General features: G+C 45.1%; 1 protein-coding gene across 1 annotated transcript; it reads right to left on the bottom strand.

Moving 5' to 3' along the window:
- Positions 1-328: 328 nt before the first annotated feature.
- VXN (vexin) lies at positions 329-21,288 on the bottom strand. Its single transcript, XM_081116741.1, has 6 exons — positions 20,857-21,288; positions 15,419-15,474; positions 12,071-12,221; positions 7,699-7,760; positions 4,991-5,085; positions 329-3,219 (listed from the first exon to the last, which is right to left on the bottom strand). The coding sequence occupies exons 1-6, from the start codon at positions 21,020-21,022 to the stop codon at positions 3,036-3,038; spliced, it is 714 nt and encodes a 237-aa protein (XP_080972867.1). The 5' UTR covers positions 21,023-21,288; the 3' UTR covers positions 329-3,035.
- Between the last annotated feature and the right edge of the window lie 202 nt (positions 21,289-21,490).

Here is a 21,490-nt window from a genome sequence, read left to right as displayed (position 1 = left end):
CATCTTCCCCCACCTCGGGGGTGAGAGGCCAGCAGGCTGGGGATGGTCAGTAGGCCCCCTGGGGTTTATGGTGGAGACTAAGGAGTCAGCATCAGCAGGGAGAAGGGTGAGCCCAGAGAGGCCAGGCTGGGCCAGGTTAGGCCCCATTAGAAATGGCCCTGGTGTTGACTGCTGGGCAGGGACTATAATATCAAAACCAGATATTGCCTTAGGATGAAACGAACATTCTGGGTTCTTTCTCACAATCTTTTTCATTAAAATAAAGAAGCAATGCATAATTCTGTCTGTGAAAGTCTTCGCTCTCATTCAATGAGGGAGCCTCAGGCATGCTGTTGTGGTGGTTTATTAATGTCACAAAGCATATTTTATTTTTATTTGAATTAGCCAATGAAAATGTTTTATATAAGGTAAATACTTCATCATGAAATATTTAAAGTAAAAATAAATAAGTTAATTCCATTCTACAGAAATCTCCAGCTGCCACATACAAATAGAGGATATCAGTTATAAATTAAATAAGTTAAAATAAATAGTTTTAGTATACTCTGATTTATAGGTCCAGCACAAATCACCTGTTTGCTCCCCAACTTTGTTCCAGGCCCCATCATCTACCTGGTGAGACTATTAGTCCTTTGAGACTAGGCCCTCATTGAAAGAGCACTTGATACTCTGATCTCCAAATCGTGTTCTGATGCAAGGACTGAGTGTACAGAATCTAAAACAAAGGCTGAAGAGCAGAGATCAGCAAGGCAAAAGTCCAAAAGCTGAGGCCTCTTAACCCCCCACCCCCATGTCTTCTAATGGTTCACCTGGAGATTTGGAACTAGGTAACGGCCACAGCATATAAACAGCACTTGAGTTGAAGAGTAATGTGGCTAAATTCTTTGTACCAAGACATGGCACTTTCCAACCTAGCCTTAGATTAAATTTTACCATGGACCATCAGGTTTTGTTAAGTGAGCTGGATTAATTTAAACTTCTGAATTAGAAAACTTTTGAGTTAGTTGGAATAATTTAAGCTTCTGTGGGGCACAGTTGAAGCCACAGATGACAATACACAAGTTATATGCCACTGAGCTCCTCCGCAGACAGGCATTACTAATTGATCACCATACACCTTCATCCAAGATTCCATCTCCACACAGAACTCCAGGTAGCCTCAGCTAGCATTTGAGATCAAAATTATTTATTAACTTTGGTGCTTCTCTATGTTATGAACTATTCTGTGTGAAAGAGTAGATATAACACAAGCATTGAAGCCTGACACCCATATGATTAGGTGCCTTCAGGCAAATGATTTAACTACTTTAAACTGGTATCTGTTAAATGGGTAAGGCTCCCTAACTCAGAGTTGTTAGAAAGATTAGGATAATTGTTCATAAAGTGCTCAGAATCATGCCTGGCACATAGTAGGCATTTAGTAAATGATAGCTATCATTATCATATTATCTTTAAGGCTACTGATGTTGACAATGGAAGTGATAATGAGATTGCCATTGAAAGAAGGAAAGCACAATATTATACATTAGGTAAAACTACATGAAAATGATAGTCAATTGGCTCTGACCTAGAAACATGGCAATTTCTTCTGGTTTGTCCTAATGCATAGTGATGTATTTCATTCAAGTCACTTATTGGGAAGGGGTGGGAAAGGCAGAAGGTATAGGGGGGATAAATGGTGATGGAAGGAGACTTGCCTTGGGTTGGTGAGCACACAATACAATATATAGATGATGTATTATAGAATTGTACACCCGAAATCTATACAATTTTATTAGCCAATGTCACCTAATACATTTAATAAAACATAAATTAATAAAAGACATTTTAATGATGGGTACATAAAGAAAGAAAATGTACTATTTGAACCCAAATGAATTTTTCAACAGTATCAGGGTTCTCTGAAGCTTTCTTGCTTAAAAATTTCAAATAATTTCCCATACTGTTCTTAAGTTTTCCAAAATACATATAAAGTTGCTGTATCTGGGAATTTTGGGGGGGGGAAATAATACAATAAAAAGTTTTGTTTGTGAAAAACAAAACAAAACAAAAAAAACCCAAATCACTTATTGTTCCAACTTTATCAAATCCTTCCCTTCAAAGATTGCTCCCATAGACATACTTCCGCGCTTCAAAACCTTCCTCAAATCTGCTGCTAGGGTGAGCAAAACAAGGAGTCTGGTGGAGAAGTTGAAGACCTGGAATCTAGTTCCATTGTCAGGAATCTAGTCATACAACCTTTTAGGGTCCTGGCTTCCCCATCTGAGATTGGGAACAACTGTGTTCTCTCTAACAGGGATTTTGTGAAGATAAGAGATAACTGATGGGAAAGCACTTTCAAAAGTTGAAATCATTATACCAAAACAAGGTATTATTAATTCCACTAGACTATGCCATTTCAGAAAACAGCATTCAACATTTAATTTTTAATTGTTTTTATATAGAAACCTGCTTGTAAAAGAATAGAGAATTCATGCAATCATGCCAAAAGATCAAAACCCACCTTGAGGATATTCTGAAGCGAATATTTGCACTACTAAGTAAATACATAGTGCTTTATCATTGAAAATTCTATCTGTCAAGATGAAATAAATGTGACAACAGGAACAGTAAGAACCATTGTGTTTACAGGTGCCTCAAACATCAAGCTCTTACATTTACACTAGAAATCACACGCATTAGAATGAGTCAAAAGAAGGTAGAAGAATCACCTGCTTCCTTTCTTGGAGGTCTTTACAATGGGTTGGGCCAACTTTATGTTGGTGTGATTTTGCTTAAAAATAGGGATATAGACTTACAACCTCCCAAAGCCACATTCAGACCAGGGCTTTAGTGATTCTAAGAAGGAACAGTCTCCTTCTGCCTTCGAGGGAAGTTCCTTTTGTGCGTCCCAAGCCCGGTGACTGGGTGGTGGTGGTGAGGGGGGTGAGGTGTTTGTACCAGTTACTCGCAGAGGTAAGTATGGCTCCGTTCCAACCCAGCTTCCTCCTTCTGTGCGGAGAACTTTGGCACAGGGCACCTCGGCGAGGTCACCTTTAGTCGGCCTCAAAGGCGCTGTTGGTAGCTCCCACATATTCAGACTTCTTCTTATGTCTCATCCACATCTTTCGGAGGATGCTGGGGATGCCGCAGGTCGCGCTTCCTGTCAGTGGCAGGGAGGCCTCTGCTCCCTGGGGAAGGGTTGGATACTCTTCAGTCATCTTCTTGAGATGTCTGGATCTAAAGAAAAGCCAAGGGTGTGTGGGGGGGGCAGTCATTTCACTGAACCAGACGTTTACTTTTTGCTCTGTAGCAGAGTAGCCTGAGCTCTTACTCCTCTGCTCACACGTCCTGTGACCAGGAGGAAGGGTCACTGTTGGGACCCATGCAGGAATGACACCCCCTGGGGGATCCTCGAATAGGGTGAGGGAAGGAGGCGGCCTTGCGCACACTGGTTTATAGACTTCAAGTTCTACTCTTGTCCCAGTTCCACTTTCCCACCCCTCCCACCTCCACAGAGCAATCTCTCTGCAGAGGGTGGATGTTCCAGGGCACTGGCTATTGAAAGAGCATGAGCCCCGGGGTTGAATCCTGCTCGCATGTACTGTGTGACCAACCTCAAGCAAGTGACTTAGCCTCCACCAGCCTGTTTACTCATGCACAAAGCAAAGGTAGTTTTCATCAAACTCCCGGGGCTTTTGTGAGGAAGAAAATGAAAAAATAAAGCATCTGGCACGTTGCGGGCCTCCATAAATGCTCATTTTTCTCCTTACTTTCTCTCCGGAGTTGAAAGAAACTGCCTTCCTTGTCAATAGCCAGGGCCCAGGAACAAATTGAGAAGAGAAGTCTGAGCTTAGAGAAAAGGGTGCATTTAGAACCCTTGCAATGCAGCTCTGTTGGGACACTAAGGTTTTGCTGGCTTACTCCAGGCGTCACCAAAAGCCATTTCTGCTGAGAACAATTTACTCCTAGAACTTAATACAATCCAATTGTTTTAGTCTTCAGCAATTAGGTCCCAATATGTTGAGTGACTTGGTTTTTATACTTCTTCCTAGATGGCTTTCTTTCACCTAGAAGGGCTTTGCACTGGTCTGTTTCTCCTAGGACTCCCACAGCGTTCAAGGTGTGCACCACTCAGGTTGATATTTTAGCCCATGGTCCCTGACACATCTGCATCTAACACGTTCCCTGGTACGTGTCTTTCCAACTACTAAGTTGTAAGTTTCTTGAAAAATGATAGCAATGGTTTGCGCTAAGCTTTTCACACATTATCTCATTCATTCTCACAATATCCCTCCAGGGGGTACATTTATGTTCCCCATCTTAAAAAAAAAAAAAGTGAGGACATGGAGGTCTGAATAACTTTGCCTGAAGTCATAGCAAGGCAGTGGCTTGCCAGGTGAGCAGCACCACTTGACTGACACCTGCAGCATGGAGGACAGTGGTGGGGACATAAACAGACAAGGCAAACTGAGTTTAAGACTCCTGCCTACCACCTTCTTAGTGCACCATTGTAGGCAGTGAGGGGCTGCTGGGGGATTACCCACTCCTGCGCCTCTAGCTGCTGGCTCTGGATCACAGGTAACAATAACATGGGGTGATAGGTTTGGTTTGAAATCTTTGATCTTGCGTACGTCTTTACCTTTGGTCAGGGGCCCTGAACCTAAATCAGGAAGCATTTCTGACCTCAGTATGCCTATGGGAGGCTCTGAATATGGCCTGTGATTACATTTATCTAATTAACCAAAAATCCTCCAAATGACAGTTCTCCAAGTCTGAAGAGCAGTGTTAATGAAGTGGAAATCATTAAACTTGCTTCAGCTTCATCCTAGGGAAGCAGTTACCCAGGATTATTATCCTCATTAAGGGGAAATTTGCAGCTGGCACAAATTTTGTCTTAGCATCTTGAGAGTCCCATCCACCAGGCCACCTGTTATTCTTCTGTAGCAGCACCCCCTTCCCAGCAGGTGGGGTGCCCTGCAGGGAACAGGCTGGGAGGCACAGCACTTACCCTCTTGTCAGAACAGCTCTGTTCTCTGAGCCGGAGGCTGCCACCTCCAGGACAGCTGCGGGCGCCTTCACTGAGATCCGGGCCACTGGAGGAATCTGGGTTGTGAGGGAGGGGAAGAGAATGTGGGGATGTAGCCAGGGCCCCAACTCTAGCACAACTGGAACCATTTGAAAGGGGGATGACTAAACCGAACCACCTCCATCCCAGGCCAATAGTCCTTACACTTGGGTGGGCATCAGACTTCCCTGGAGGGCTTGTTAGCACCGTGCTGGGTGTTGATTCAGTAGGTCTGATGTGGGCCTGGGAATGTGCATTTCTAACAAGTTTCTAGGTGCTGCCAGTCCCGGAACCCCACTTTGAGAACAAAGTTGAGAGAAAGCAACTCAATATTAACTGAGAACTCTGTCCCCCTCACACTCCCATTGCCTCTACCTCCTTTGTGGTCAAGTCCTGCAGGTTCTTACTTTGAAATACTGCCTAGATTTCTGCCATCCTCTCTATCTCCTCTGCTGTAGCCTTCAGGGCCAGTCACCTGGGGCCTCCTTGTTTCCAACCAGACCTGCCACATATCCCAGGCCCTTCCTGGATTTGCAGGGCCTCCCACTGTGGGGCAGACTGAGGCTAAGTCAGCACCTGCTCTTCAAGGCTCAGCAGAGCCAACTCCACCTCATCTGTGCAGCTCTGCCTTCTGCCATCTCCCAGCTCAGCCTTCTGTCACTCCCATGGGTGTCAGCAGTTCCAGTCCCAGCAGAGCCTCTCCTGCCTTCCCCAGTGCTCATGTCCAGCTCTGCATCTTCACTTGGCATTTCCTTCCCAGTCTGGATTGAGCCTCATCTCTGCCTGCCCTTCAAGCCCACTTCCTCCAGGAAGCCTTCCGTCAGGCTGATGGCCGAAGTTGATTTCTCTCTGTCTTCATGTCCCCACAGCACTGCATGCCTGTGACTGTTTTAGTATCCCACCAATTCTTTTTATGGTTCTCTACTTATTTCATATGTTTGTCCAGTTTCCTAGTCCCCAGAAATGTGGTGTGGTGTGTGGCAGGGCCTGGGACTTAAGCCTTTGGTGGCCCCCCTCAACTTTCCTAAAACAGGTGGTGAGTACTCATGAAACATGTACTGAAGTGAAAATTAACTGATGGCCTAACCCGGGGTTAAGTCCAGAATTTGCTCTGTCAATGGACATATACTGGGCTTTGTTCAAGGCCCACTGAAGGCTTAAAGGTCACCATATTCCTGGAACTGCTGAGAGATTCCAGGTCAAGGACACCATGATTCATCTCCCCCTTCTCTCCTGAGCCAGCCAGAGGTTGTGGGCAGAGTTACTGTGCCACCTTGTGGCCTCTAGGGAACTCTCCTTCCCCATCATGTCAACAGCCCTGGGGAACCTATACCCACCCGCAGCCTTCTTCCCCACTGTCCTTAGTCTGATGTCCTCCAGGGCATTGCAGTGTTCAATCATACATAGACGTGCGAACTCTGAATTGCTCTCGAGCCTTTGACGAGCTGTAGGACCCCCGCCCCACCGTCTCAGGACCAGAGAAAAGGTTAATCATGCTGCCTCTCTGTCTTCTGCATTATTATTGCCTCCCTTTTGTAACTGTGTCCCCATCACCACCCTATCCTATCCTAACTTGTTCTGGCCTCCCAGATGCAGGTACCTCTCTGCCAAAGACACTGAACCCGGCCTCAGGCCTGAGGGCTGGTAATACAGGCTGTGAGCCCCTCTTCCGTTTAGTGTGAGTCTTCCCCTGGGCTTGGCTGAGCCCATCTGTTCAAGCTATCACAGCCTGACAACCTTCCCTCTGTGGCAATGGCCCAGCCATCCTGTTTCCCTGAAGTACTAGGTTGGGACAGGAGTTCCTGACAAAACAGCTTGTCCCATCCCGGCCTGTCGTGTGGTTTTCCTGGGATAGGGGTGACTTAGACGAGATACTTAGGTTAGATTTCCTGCTCAGACCAGGAGTGAAGTGCTCACCTCTCTGTGAAGTGCTCACCTCTCTGTGCAATTTGTTCTGTAAGGCTGAGGGGCTGGGCCAGACAATGTAGGATGTCTTATAGTTCTCACATGGCACAATCCATGAATCTTGAGGGCTGCTGTTCACTGAGCAGAGGATGCCCGAGCCAACCTCACCTCCAGCCATGACCCCACCCCCTACTCTGCTAACCAGAGGGAGCCCATGTTCATGCCCATAAGGTTGAGCCTTTGTGTCAGTGCCCAATCCTGCCACCCTTCACCTGTCACAGATATTGATCCCTACTGTACATCTCTCACCCTACACCCTAAACCTCAGGGTCAGCTTCCAGAGAACCTGAGCTGAGCAGATGCCCTCCAGCAGCTTTCCATCCTGAGATGAGTAGTGTTCTATGTTTTCACAACACTTGAGACCCCTTACATCTCTTTCTCCTGTAGCTGCCCTTGGGAACTTGATAGCCATTCCCATTTGGTAGGGGCCAGTCATAGAAATGCTTCTATCCCCCCATGTTTGAGATGTCCGCCAGGTGACACCTTCTGTTTGCCTAGGAGCAGGATTTCTGGCAAGAAAGACAGCCGCAGCCAGGAGTGTGCGGCACACGAACAGACAGATGGTGGGAGCAAGCAACCCTCGGGCCTGCTTTCTACAACCCTCAGAACTGGCCCAAAGGACACTGGTCTCTTGTTATGGCCCAGACAGGGCAAAAGAGATACAACCACCCAGGCTAGATACTCACCAAAGACTTTCCATAGGCTCGATTCCCACACAAATTTGATGATTTGGGTTCAGCAATGCCCACTGCAAAGGTGAATGAAAGACATGTCACTCAGTGCTCTGTCCTGCCTTCCTTGGGGCTACATCAATGATCAAAACCAGGAATTTCTTTTTTATAAAATTTAAATAATTATATATAATTATATATATAATTTAAAAATTACAATTTACATTCAATATTATTCTGTATTAGTTTTAGAAGTACAGCATAGTGGTTAGAAAATCATGTACTTTACAGAGAGATTGCCCCCAATGTTTCAAGTAGCCACCTGGCCCCGTACGTAGCTATCACAGGATTATTAACTACAGTCCCTATGCTGCAATTTACATCCCTGTGACTATTCTGTAACTGTCAATTTGTACTTCTTAATCCCTTCACCTTTTTCACCCAGCCCCTCACCCCATCCCCTCTGATAGCTGTCAGTCTGTACTTTGTTTCTATTTTGTTTGTTTATTTTGTTCTTTAGGTGCCACCAATAAGTGAAATCATATGCTGCTTGTCTTTCTCTGTCTGGTTTATTGCACTTAGCATAATACCCTCTAGGTCCATCCAAGCTACCTCATCAAAAGGTAACATTTCCTTCTTTTTTACAACCAGCTGGGAATTTCTAAAGGCCTTGTACTAACAGGAGAATTGGGCAGTAGAATCAGGCAGCTGGGCAACTTCTGAGAGGGCCATCTGCACCCCTGGCACTCTTCCAGGGGGGCAAGAACTGAGGTCTGATAGATAGGTGCTCAGAGAACGTGCCCTCAGCATCTCCTTCCTTCCTAAGGGGCCAGATCACAGAGGTTATCAGGAGTTAAGTCTCTAAGGCTCGGATCAGTTATTTACCCTGCTGCTCCTGGATACCCCTCAGTGAAATGAGCAGAGAAGTCCTGCCTGTGGTGGGAAGCACAGCGTCACGGTGTGGAAGAATTGTTGCTTCTCAGAGTCCTGAGGCACTGGCTACCTGCGAGGTACTTGAGAACCTTCTTGCTATGCCTTTATTCCCAAGGCCTGCCCGATTTCTGAGTAATTTCTACTCTGAAGCCTGCAGCTTCTGAGAATCCAGGTATTAAGCTGAAGGAGCTGGCATGGGGCAGGATATAGAAATAAAGCACCCTCATCCCCAGGAAAACATCTCCATGCCAATTAAACAAAGTTACAAGACTACCAAGATCAAACCATGATGTTTGGCCCTCTGGCATAAATAATGACAGCAGCTCTTATTTTTGAGTATTTGCTGTGTCAGGCCCTGGGCTGAGTGTAAAACACACTCACACTGTCTGATTTAATTCTCACCACAACCCTGACAGGCAGGTGTCATTTTAGTCCCCACTTCTAGATGAGAATATTGAGGCTTTAGTAACACATAATAGTTTCGACAAAGCCGGTAACAATGATCTCGGGAACGGCCAGCTGCCCTCTTTGGTGTTGCAGGGCTGGAGAAACTAGACCTGGGGAGCCCTTTGCTTAGTCTGGGAGGAGTGTGCCAGATGGACAGACAGAGGGAGAGAGGAGTGTCCGGGAAGGTCCAGGGAAACAGTGTATAAGGGAGTAGTCACAGGATTATCCAGCAGCTCAGGGTTGCTCTGTGTATGGACTGGCAGTGACAGGAGGGTCACAGGAGGTGGCCCTGGAGACGTCAGCAGAGGACAAGTCCTGGAGGGCCTTGGGCATGGTATGTGTAGTTGCAGGTGGCGAGGACAGTGTTTGAAGTAGAGGAATGGCAGAGGCCATCAGAAGGACCCTTCTGGTAGCCCCATAGAGGGAAGGGTGCTGGTGGTTGAGGGCCAGGGTTGGCTGCCACACATGAGGGACGATGAAGGGACACTGAGTCTAGATAGCCTGAGGTAGGTTACAAGAGGGAGAGATGAGATGTATCTAGGAGTTGACAGTGTTCGGTGTGTGAAGTGGTGGGTGGAGTGGGGGTGGGGGTGGGGGAGGGAAAGGGTGTTAAGGAAAACATCCTAGTGGCTTGCTGGAAAGATGGATCGTGGCCCCGGCTGAGGAAGGAAGAGAAGTCTGTATGAGGAAGATGAATGCCCTTTGAAAAAGTTGATTCTGAGGTGCCTGAGGACATCTTGGTGGAGAGGTTCCACAGGTGACCCATTTTCCCAGGCCCAGGAAGTGGGGTGTCCCCTTTCCAGGCACCTGAGGCTCACCTGCTCAAGGTCTCATGGTGAGAGCGTTTCTCAGCTGGGCCTCTGCCTTTAGAGTCCTGCAATTTCCAAGATTCCTCAGGGAATCTTTCTCCCACATGAGAAGGCTACAGTGCCCAGGAGCCTCTCCTGTAGCTCAGAGAAGAAACAAGTTCCCAGACCTGAGATCCCTGGAGACACACATCCTCTGACAGGAGGACCCCACACATCCTCTGACAGGAGGATGCCCACGGCTAGTGCTGAGCCCATCCTGTGGAGAGCACTGGGTCTGGCTTTGGTTCAGAAACCCTCCCTCTCTCCCACCCCCTCTAGAATCTATCATATTCAGGGAGCTGAAGATTGAATCAATGCCCAGCTCAGTCTTTTTTCGCCCTTCTAAACCTGGCTAGCACATTCCCTGCATGAGCTGACTGTCACGTGTTGGGCAGATTCTCTCCATTTCATAACTTACTGTCCTCTTTCAGAATAAAACACTGACTTGGGCTGCCAGAGCTTCCATAAACTACTTAGAAAGGAAAGAAAGTGTCCCCTAAAACGAGACAGTTGGGAAGACATTATTCTCTGGGGGGTGGGGGGGGGCATTAGCTAAGAAATCAGATCTGTGATTTAATCTCAGTTCTGTTGCTACTGAGCAGTGCCACCTTGGGTAGGTCACACAGTTTCCATGGTTTCAGTTTCCTCTTCTGTAAGTTGGCAGGGGTGGGTGTAATAGATCAGTGGTTCTCTACCTTCAGTGGGCATTAGAATCACCCAGGGAGGGAGGTTGTTAAAACACAGATTGTTGGGCCCCACCCCAGAATCTCTGACTCAATGTCTTGGGTGGGTCCCCACATTTGCATTTCTAGCGAGTTCCCAGGTGATTCTGCTGCTCCGAAGACCCCACTTTGAGAACTACCTACTGAATTATCTCTAAATCCTTGCTAATCAATTTGTTGTCCTCAGACCACCATCCTCAGCATCATCTGGAAACTTATTAGAAACAAAATCTGGGGCCTTCATCAGTCTTACTGAATTGGAATCTGCATTACAAGATTCTCAGGTGATTCTTTTGCACATTAAATTTTAGAAACATGGCTCTAAATTCACTTTTGATTTTGTAGTGAAGATATTCTCTTTCTACATGCATGCACCCACCCACCCACCTATATATAGACACAGAGAAACATTTATCTCCTCTTAATTTGCAAGGCAAATTGTGGTTTTCCTAATGCTTTCATTCTACAGATGTATCGGTGTATGTAATCACTTCAACAGAGAATATAAGTTGCTTTATGCATTCTTATAGTAGGATCAGGAAAACAGGATCGGGGTGTTAGTGATCAAAGAAACCTTAAAGAAGATGGATGGGTGAAGGGACATCCTCAATGGAGTCTTATTTTAGTTCTTGTAACATACAAAATTGTTGACACACGAAGGCTCTGAGAAGGACATCCCAGACATTCTATTACGTATTTCTAGAGTTAAAATATGAATAACTTTAGGCTGTGGGCACAACAGAAATAACCTAAACCAGCAATTAAAAGCAAAATACCATCACAGACTTCAGGGAGCGAGAGGAAGATGCTGGTTTGACTGCTCGAGGTGGAAGTCATTTAAAAACATAGCGTGAAAGGTAAGACTATACTGTTTCTAGCTTTTGAAACAAATTTGTCCCCAAATTCTTTTTATAGATCATTGAAATAGCTTAGGCCATTCAAATTTAAAATGGTGAGATTTTAAGATGGTAGTTTATGAAGAGTCTGTATAATTGCATACCCACTGCCTATAAAATAAATAATGTAGACTTCTGCCTTGTGAGTCATGACTACACTTTTTCTCTCCCTCAGAACATAATGACTTTCATCTTCTCCTGAATCCAGAGAGGCTTCCTATGGAGCAAGATGGCAGATGAAAACATCTTTGCTCACTACACACACCAGGAGCGAGTTTTGTAGGTAGAAGGTGTTGGGTGAGGCTGCTGTAGATGGGGTCTGAGAGCAGGTGCACTCAGAGCGGAAACAGAATATAGGGGGGAGAAGCGGAGTCCCCATGCCACAGGTGCTCTGCTCACCTGGCGTGACTGAGGACACTGGGGAGGACCATGATGCAGTTAGACAAACCACAAGCCAGGATGCAGACACTGCTGCTGCTGCTCTCAGTGGGTCATTGTCCCCTAGGGAGGTTCCCTGGAATAGGGGTCAGGGTGCACATACCGGGTCTGGCAGGGGTCCTGGCAGGGTGGGGTCCCTGCTGCCATGAGTTCTGGAGCCTGCCCAACCTGCGGCCCTCACTGTCACGGCGGTCACTGCGGTGTGTCAGCAGCTCTAGGGGCCGGGAAGGGTATAGGTCCGACTCGATGATCACCTGCTGGGAGGAAGGGCAGTCAGCTTGTTCCCTAAATGAGATCTAGGGATCCATGGCCAGGCCAGGACTGCAACTTTGCAGATGGACCTTGTGCCGACAAGCACATTGTGGAGTCATCCTTGCTCCATCGAATGCTAGGAACAGTTTAAAAACATGGATAAACTGGCCAGAGACAGCAGTTATTGAACTTCTGAATGTCCAACAGTGCCAGGAAAATGAGGGCTCCGGAGGTTCCTCACCAACAGTCCCACCACAGAGTCAGGATCCTGGGCCATCAGGCCAAAAATCAAGGCTGGTCACCTGCATCCTGGGCTGAAATAGTTTGACACAGGACAGGTTCTTTGCAATGGGGCTGTGAGGCATAGGAGAGGGTGGTCCTCACTCAGCACCCTGCAAGTACATCCCCTCTTTCCCTTCCTTTTAGCACTGCACTCTGCCATCATGTTGCCAGGAATACTGGAATTTCCTGGAGTGATGTTAGGTGAGAGTCCCATTCCCCTGGACACACGGACTGTTTGACCGAAAGGCCCTCCCCCAGAATAGAAATCTCTAGGTTGAATAGGAAAGACCTGAGTCTCATTGTTTGACACTTGCAGGGCTCTCTGCTGTTGCCCTCCCATGGCACATATTTCTGACTTTATTTTCATTCTTTTGGCGTTCCTCTCAGGAAAGAGGAGTGAGGACTGGTGTGTTTTCAGACCCACTTTGTAGATGGAGAAAGTAAGGCAGGATGTAAAAGCCTGAGGAGTCCATGGGGGAGACCCAGCATTTCCTCCTCTGAAACATTAAGCAAATGTCCCCTGTCAGAAACAAGAACTGCCACCTCCACGGTCCCTTCTCTGCACTGTGGACTGGGGGAAGATTGGGGAGGGAGAGAGTGGGGAGGCAGTGGCTGCTCAGCCCATCGCTAGATGAAGGAGCTTTCCTGGGGGTGGAGATGAGGCTGGTTTCTTCCCGGGTTATGACTTAGGGCCAAGTGCCTCTTCAGAGTACTTCTCCAATCCCCCCAAAAGGATGCCAATGGCAGGAAAGGACAAAGGAGAGGGGCCCAGCTCAGAAGATTTCCCTTTTGTAGCTGGCCTTGTACTTGGTTCTCAATTTCCACAATAACAGAGACTCTGAGGGGGCACCAGGGCATTAGGCCCACACCAGGAAATGGACAGCTAAACAGATGGTTGTGGCCTCCTGACAGCCTGGTTTCTTTTCTGGTCTGTAGGACACAGTCTGGGCTTGCTGCTGCTGCTGGTGGTCTTAGAACAAACCTGTCTGAGAATGGGCTCTTTCGCACCCTGAGTACACGGGTAAGATAGGGAACCGGCAGCAGGGTTGAGGTATATTGACAGGGAGTTAGAAAGACAGGTGAAACTTAGGTGACAGAGAATCATCATGATTTGGGGCTGATGGGATCCATAGCAGTATTCTAGCCAAACTCCCTAATTTTACACATAGGGAAACTGTGGCCAAGAAAGGTTTTATGACTCCTGAGTGCTCTTGATCAGATGCACAGAAGTACCTACATCCAGATAAGAATTTTCCAGTGCAATCGATTGCTCAGTGCATTTTGGCAAATCAGCAGATCACCAGACAAATTCCTCCTCTGCAAGGTTGAAATCTGGGGAGAATGTGACATTTGCAGTCTCATTTATGAGTCTCATCATTTCCCGATGGTGCCCTGCTGCTTACTCTGAAGGGGTTGTGAATCACAGTGGCAGGGCCTCTGTTGTACTGGGAGTCCTAACTGACCCACACCTTCATGTAAATTCATTCCTTTGAGCTACTTTTATGATGTTAGTGGCATCAGGTTGATCAGGATGTCAATAAAATTGCTTAAGAATCCAAGGGAGGAAAAAAAGACTACAGAGACTGTCCAGACTGTCTAAGGAACAATTTTCTGGGTTCAGAAAAAAAAAAAAAAGGAACTGAGGAGGAGTCCAGAGAGAGGGGAAGCTGTAACACTAAGTTAGATGGTTGAGAAAGGAAAGGGGTATTTGTAAAGGAAGGAACCCGACATCCACATGGTAGTCGAAGGAGTGAGGACAGACACAGACAAGAATTTTAGGAGAGTCATAAACACTGGTACATTACAGCAGCTGCAAAATATGAATCATTTTCTCAGGAACTCAAAGGGAAGCCAAGAGCCGATTCGATGAGGAAACAAGAGATCAGAGCCAATTCTTTCTTCTTTGGGCCTCCTGTTCCCCATCTTAAGTGGACTAAGAGACCTTTTCTGTCTTTTCTAATTTGAATGTTCTGTACGGCTGGGGCTGAGTTCTATAAGCAAAAGATGAGTCAGGCTGTGAGGGTAAATCAGAAATTCAGAGGAGAGCTCAAAGGCCAGAGGGCGTTATGGAACTGTCTCACCTGGAGGAAGACCGCATATTTGAAGACAGGGCCCAAGCTTATGATTTTTTTTAAATCAAGAGGAATTTTCTGTGTACTTATTAATATACTTGAGTCATTTTTTTTCTGAGTAAAAATATTTTAGAGAGAAGAAGTCATACCATAAACATAGCAGTTTTTCTCAAAAATTTCCACTCTCAGGAAACCCTGAGATCATGGTTCTACAGTGTCAGGCTGAAGTCAACTGGATATCCCAGGAGGGCTGTGGCCATGTTTTTGCGGCTTCGTGTACCTCATGTTCATGTGGCTTTACCTCCACCATTGAGAATTGTCTCTTTTGTTTAGGTTCTAAATCCCCTGAGAACTTTCTTTCCTAGGACCCTAGAAAATATAGTGATTTAGTTTCCGTTTTAAAAGTTTTTGTAACCACCGAGGCCTATGCACCAAGGAATTAATCCCCAAAATATATTTTTTTGTACAAATAAACTCATTGCGCTGCTATTTATAATAGTGAAAAAATAGGACAATGCAAATGCCAACAATTGGAGAATACCTAGGTCAGGGTTGCTATACCTACGTTGTTGACTCTGTTTAAATACAAAAAATGGTGTATACAAAACGAGATTTACTCTCTGTGTCTGGGGAAAATGGCAGAATAGAGGGGTCCAATTCAGAGCTGTGCGCTGTCTGGTTAACATTTGTTAATTATTTTGGTTAAGTGGAGGAGGGAGAATGCAGCAACAACATGGGCTATAGGAAACCTTCCTGGTTATGTTGAGAGCAGGAGAGAGAGGGAAGAAGCTAGACAATGCTTTTTTAATGAAAGTCAATAAAGATCAAAACTGAAGTTTCCTTACATTCTTGGTCAGGAGGTGTTGTGAGCTTTTGACTCTTCTTCTGGCTGGACTGGACACTGCGAAGAGAGAAAGGAGTGGTTTTAGATTAGAGAACACCTGTGAGGAGGAGCGGGTTTGCACCTGGAGTGCGGCAGGGCCACAGAGCAGAGGGAGTGGGAAGAAGAGAGGGGGTGCAATTGCAATTTTAGATGTTACTTAGTTGAGTAACACAGAAGTACACAGCAGCAATACCCACAATAACCAAAAGGTGGAAACAACCCAAATGTCCATCAATGGGTAAATGGATAAAATGTAGTCTATACGTTCAATAGAATACTATTCATTCTCAAGAAGGAATGGAATTCTGATACCTGCTGCAACATAGATGAAACTTGAAGTCATTAGGCTAAGTGAAATAAGCCAGATACAAAAAGACAAATATTGTATGAGTCCACTTATATGAGATACTTAGGGCAGTCAAATTTATAAAGACAGAAATTGGAATAGAGGTTACCAGGGGCTGGAAAAGAAGAAATGGGGAGTTATTGTTTAATGGGCAGTGATTTTTCAACTGGTATGCTACAAGAATTTTTAAAAGGTGCAATACCTGATTATTTAGTCAAGGGCACTGCCCTCTTTTTCCTTAGATTATCAAGTAAAAAAATGACAACAGCCAACACAACAATAGCTGTGAATGCCATTTTTTTTTTTCCTTTTTATTGAATTTATTGTGGTGACACTGGTTAATAAAATTATAGAGGTTTCAGGTGCACAATTCCACAACACATCATCTGTATATTGTAATGTGTTCACCACCCCATGTCAAGTCTCCTGTCACCATTTATCCCCCTATCGGCCTTCCTCTAGCAAGTGCCACACTGTTGTCCTTGTCCAAGAATTCTCTCGCTCTCTTTTTTCTTTTTTGCTCAATCCCTCCCCCTCCCCCATGAATGGCCTATCTTGAACCATAAATACATAGGTCATATAATAGAGTTGCTTCTTATTGGTCATGTTGCATAATAAAGCTGTGTCTGATTGGTTAATTCTTGGTACCAGAAATCCTTACATACAAGTATAGGCACCTGATTTTTTAAAAAGTCACTTTGGAGCAGAAAGGATAGGTAATTATTATTGTTATTATTATTGTAAATAAGTCAAAATTATATCTTTTTTTGTCAGGTCAGAAAAAAATGTTTTTTGGTGTGCTGCAGAATTTTAGTAATTTATGTGTGCCATGAGAAGAAAAAGGTTGAACAATTGCTGGTTTAATGGATACAGAGTTTCTGTTAGAAATGATGAAAAAATTCTGGAAATGGATAGCGGTGATTGTTGCACTACAATTTGAATTTTCTTAATGCTACACAATTTGAATTTTCTTAATGCTGTATACTTAAAAATGGCCCAATAATAAATTATGTATTATGGATATCTTACCACACACATAATAAGCTTAAAAAAATCAGTTAACTGTAAAAACATTACTTGGTTGGGAAAAGGTGGACATTTTGTTGGAAATGGAGACTTCCAGGCATTTCTTCTCCTCATTGCTGCTAGAATGATTTACTGTACTTGAACCCAAATCCCACCGCGTCATTCCCCTGCCTACAACTGAAATGACCTCTTGTCACCTGTCAGATAACTAACCAGGTGAGTGCTGTGTTATCTCCTTCAGAGCACCTGCAGCTATGACACCCATCGCCCAGTGTGGGGTCAGCAACCAGGGCTCCCCACTCCTTTCACTTAGGTGTGAGTCGGAACTTGACCACTTGCCGGTTATGTGACTTGGGCAAATTACTCATCCTCTCTAAATCTCGCTTTCCTCATCTGTAAGTTAGGGGCAATAACAGCACCTACCTCAGAGGGCTGTGGTAAGGATTAAATGAACTAATTTGTATAAAGCCCTTGACCTACCACCTGGTGAAGACTAAGTTCCCAGGAATTAATAGTGGTTATTATGATTTTCTTCTTTCCCTGCAAAATGCGGGCTGGTGGGAGGAATAGGTGGTAACTTCTAGAGACTGTAGCATCCCACTAGAGTTTCTCTTTCTGGAGTTTTCTCCATTTCCTCTGTCCCCTATTCCCCTCACCCAGCCCTCCCCGTCATTGTTTACCCCCAAGTAGGTTATTTTGAATGCTGTGGTATTATTCAACCCAGTCTGGTGTGGCTCAGGAAATAGCTGCTGGCATAACTTCTTGGTAAAACCACAGCTTTTATCTTTTGTATTTACTGTGAATTGTGGCTGTGAAATCTTTCCCTGAAGGGTCTCTTTCTCTAGAAAGTGAAAATACACACTTGTCCTCAGTTACAGACTTGATCTATGTCCTGTGCCTTTAAAATACTTAAGAAACTCCGTAACATTTGCTGTGGCCACGTTTTTGTGAGATATTAAGATGGCTCAGCTAAAAAAAAATATCGCTATTAGGCTGAACCCAATACATGTGTGTTGGAAAGAGGGCTATAATACAACAATAATAAGTGTAGTAATAGCTCCCCATGAAGCTTTACTCTGTGGACGGCCTATTTGCCTTATCTCACTCACACCTCCCAGCAGCCCTGTGAGGCAGGTGCTCTTCATTTAAAAAAAAAAAAGTATTGATTGACTTGAGAGAGAGAGAGAAACATCAATTTTGTTGTTCCACTTATTTATGCATTCATTGGTTGATTTTTTTATTATTTTTTCTTGTTAATTCTCACCCGAGGACATTTTTTCCATTGATTTTTAGAGAGAGTGGGAGGGAGGGAGGGAAGGGAGAGAGAAAGAGATGTGAGAGAGACACATCGATTGGTTACCTCCCACACATGTCCTGACTGCAGCTGGGGAAGAACCTGCAACACAGGTACATCCTCTTGACTGGGAATCCACTCTGTGGCCCTTCAGTGCTGGGGCTGACGCTCTAACCCCTGAGCTACACTGGCCAGGGCTCATTGGTTGATTCTTGTATGTGCCCTGACCAGGGATTGAACCCACAACCTTGGTGTATCAGGACGATGCTCTAACTAACTGAGCTACTCAACCAGGACATAGGTGCTCTTCACTTTATAGATGGGGATACTAAGGGTTGGGGTCAGTTGATGGTGGAACAAGGTCCATGCTCTTAACCACTAGGCAGCACTGCCCACATGGCTGAACGTGTGCTCTGAAAGTGTTTTGGTCTTTGCCCATTGAATAAGCATGGCTGAACAGCAGCATCTGGGAAAGGGCACATCAGGGAGGACTATAACCCTTGTTAGTACAACCTGTATTTCTGCAGTTAGGGAATGTGAGGATGTGATAAAGAGTTATAATCTCATAGTGGTGATGTAAGAAGAACTAGCACTGTCTTCTCTCAATGAGGGCCCTCTGCCTGATGGTTTTGGAGAGCCAAGATGCAAAATGAGAAGAAGGAAGAGGCAGCCTTCTCCCATCTCTGGTCTAAAATACACTGCAAATACTCCTTTTCTAGACAGCAGCTTCCTGAGCAGTGAAATGTGCGTGAATACTTGGTTTAACACCATGAGATGGCTGTGAAAAAAATGGCAAGAAAGGAATATGAGATTAAATATTTATCTTTGACCCAACATATTCATTGTTGTAAATGTGGAATAAAAATGGAAATCACTTTGTAAGTGATATATTTAATGGTGTTTACTATATGCTATTCTAGATGCATTACCAGGTGCTATTCTAGATGCGTTACATATTTCCTCTATATCTCACCCCCCCCCCCCACCATAATAACCCTGGGAGGTGAGTTCTAGTTCTCCCTTTTACAAAAGTGAAAACTCAGGCCCAGAGAGGTTAAGTACCTGCCCAAGGTCACACAGTGAAGAAGTGGCGGCAGTCTCTTGACCACTATGCTAAGCACGTGGAGTCAGAGGCCCAGTTTTGAATAATTTTATTCAGGTGAAGTGTGATATTGCTCATGAACTGCATAGTAATTTTTTAATTAAAAAGAGCCATATGGCTTTGATTTTTTTCTCCCTTTAAAAATTTTTAAATGGAAAAGAAATGACAGAAAATAGACCCTTTAACATTTTCATATTTGCTTCCAACTTGTTTCCTTCTCATATAAAAGTAATAAAAAATTAGAGGTCAAGTTTAGGTCCCCTCTTTGTCTTCCCTAATTCTACTTCCCTCCCTCCCCAGGGATACTAAGATCACTAATTTTAACTGTATCTTTCCAACCTATGTTTTCACACTTTCTCAAAATATGTACCCATAAACAATATGTAGTATTGTTTTGCATTTCCAAGCTTAATCATGCATATGTAATTTTTCAGCCTGCTTTTTCTCACTCAACATGATGTTTGGAGACCTATGTCCATACATGCAGACCTAGTCCACCGCTGTTGACTCCTGTGGAGTATTCCATATTGTAATGACACCACATTTTACCCCTTCCCCTCTTCAAGAACACTTAGATTCTTTTCAGTTTCACTGTCATAGCATCAGTGCCACCATGAGCATCCACATCTAAGAGAGAAGTGGAACGGCTGGGTCAGAGGGTCATGACCACCTTGACTTTCCAGGTACATTTCCAGAGAGTCTCCAGAGAGTTCCAACTCCTGCACGTGGGCCAACTCCTAGCTCTTTTTTCTCTCTGGCTATCTGGCAATAGATGTCTAAAGCTTAATTTATGTTCTGCTTGCTGTCTCTTTGTGACCAGGCTGAGTCTCTCCCCCAAACCCCTACCCCCTCCAGCAATGGCCCCGTGGGTAGCTGACAAGGGAATAAGAAAAGAATTGTTTGAACAGGGAATCACAACAGCAGCAAACACCCAGCCCGCTTCATTTAAGTTTGACAATGAGACCAGGGCTAAGCCAGAGTCCTGGACTCTCCCAGCAGGACAGGGGCTGCAGGGACAGAAAAGAGGCCCCAAGAGAGAGGGCAGAGCTTTGGAGGGAGCAAGGGAACTGTCCAGTCACAGACACTTGCAGCCATCTGAGCTCTCACCCAAAGCCCCTCCCTGGGGTCTGGGTAGAGGCCAGCCTGGGTTAGGGCATTCTTTGACCACTTCCTTGGACTTTGTGTCACTGTGGGGAATATTCCTCCTCATATTTCACCGCACAGTTAGAAATCAGACTTTTGAGGCAGCCGGTTCTCGTTTCAGAACCCACTTGCTCACTGGAGAAGATGAAAGAATCTATCTGGCTGCCCGGGGAATTTTGTTTTTGTCTCCATTTCCTCTGACAATGGCTCGCTGTCACTTTCATTCGGCATAGTGGGATGCACTATTGAATTAAGTGAACAGGAATATTTAACTACCCTTATTTTCCCCTCAGTGGATTGTTTCTCAGCGATTTATATTCACCCATGTGCATCCTTTTCAGAAACAATAACAACAAATATCATCCAAACCGAGAAGCAGTCGGAGATCAGAGACCTGAGGGAAAACAGTAGTAAAACAGCACGTGATTGCCCTCACCCTCCAGCACAAGGTGCCTGGTTAAGGGAACAGTCAAGGACAATTTTACTCACCCTTGGAAGGAATGACAGTGGTGAAAACTTCTATATTTTCGTCACTGCAGCTGTAAATCTGATGCATCGTTTCAGCCTTCTCTCCCCTAAAGCGCCTGGGAACCGGAGGCCTCTCCCTAAACCCCTGGTCGCGAGGTTTCCTAATCCAGTCTGGCTCGGGGATCATTGTGCGGGTCCACAAAAGACAGGCTGGTGCTGTGAGCTCATCTCATTCCAGTGTTCGCTGCAACATTTTCTAATCCCATCTGTCCTTTTTTTTTTTTTTTTTTTTTTTTATGAATCCTATTATTGCAAACCTTTGATGGAGCGTGGAGGCTTCAGTCCCCTCCCAGCCAGGATGTATTTAACATTTTTATTTTGCCGTGTCTGCCGCAGTGAATTTGGAAGTCTTTTGTGAAGTGATGAAGTGAAATCGCCTACTCGGTTAGTGCCAAGCTTGGCTGGAGGATTTCACCGAAAAGGAAACGTGATTTTTGGTAACAGCAATTCTCCTTTTCATTTCTCCCCCATTGCCCTCCCCCCCCCCAGAAGAACTGGGTATTCAATAACCTGTCATGTATTAATTTGGCTTCCTTCAAAATTTCTATTTTAAGCAAAAGGACTGCTTCTCCACAGCATTTTCGCCTCACATCAG

This window comes from Miniopterus schreibersii, assembly GCF_964146895.1.
Source record: "Miniopterus schreibersii genome assembly, chromosome: 17".
NCBI classification, from domain to species: domain Eukaryota; kingdom Metazoa; phylum Chordata; class Mammalia; order Chiroptera; family Miniopteridae; genus Miniopterus; species Miniopterus schreibersii.
The sequence above is the reverse complement of the archived record's forward strand: the minus strand, read 5'-3'. Positions and strand labels throughout refer to the sequence as shown.

Coding starts and splice junctions, on each gene's coding strand:
- VXN (XM_081116741.1), bottom strand. CDS start 21,022: ATGATCCCCGAGCCAGACTGGATTAGGAAACCTCGCGACCAGGGGTTT. Junction 15,475..20,856: donor CACTGTCATTCCTTCCAAGG/GTGAGTAAAATT, acceptor CTCTCTTCGCAG/TGTCCAGTCCAGCCAGAAGA. Junction 7,761..12,070: donor CAGGACCCCTGCCAGACCCG/GTATGTGCACCC, acceptor TCACCTTTGCAG/TGGGCATTGCTGAACCCAAA.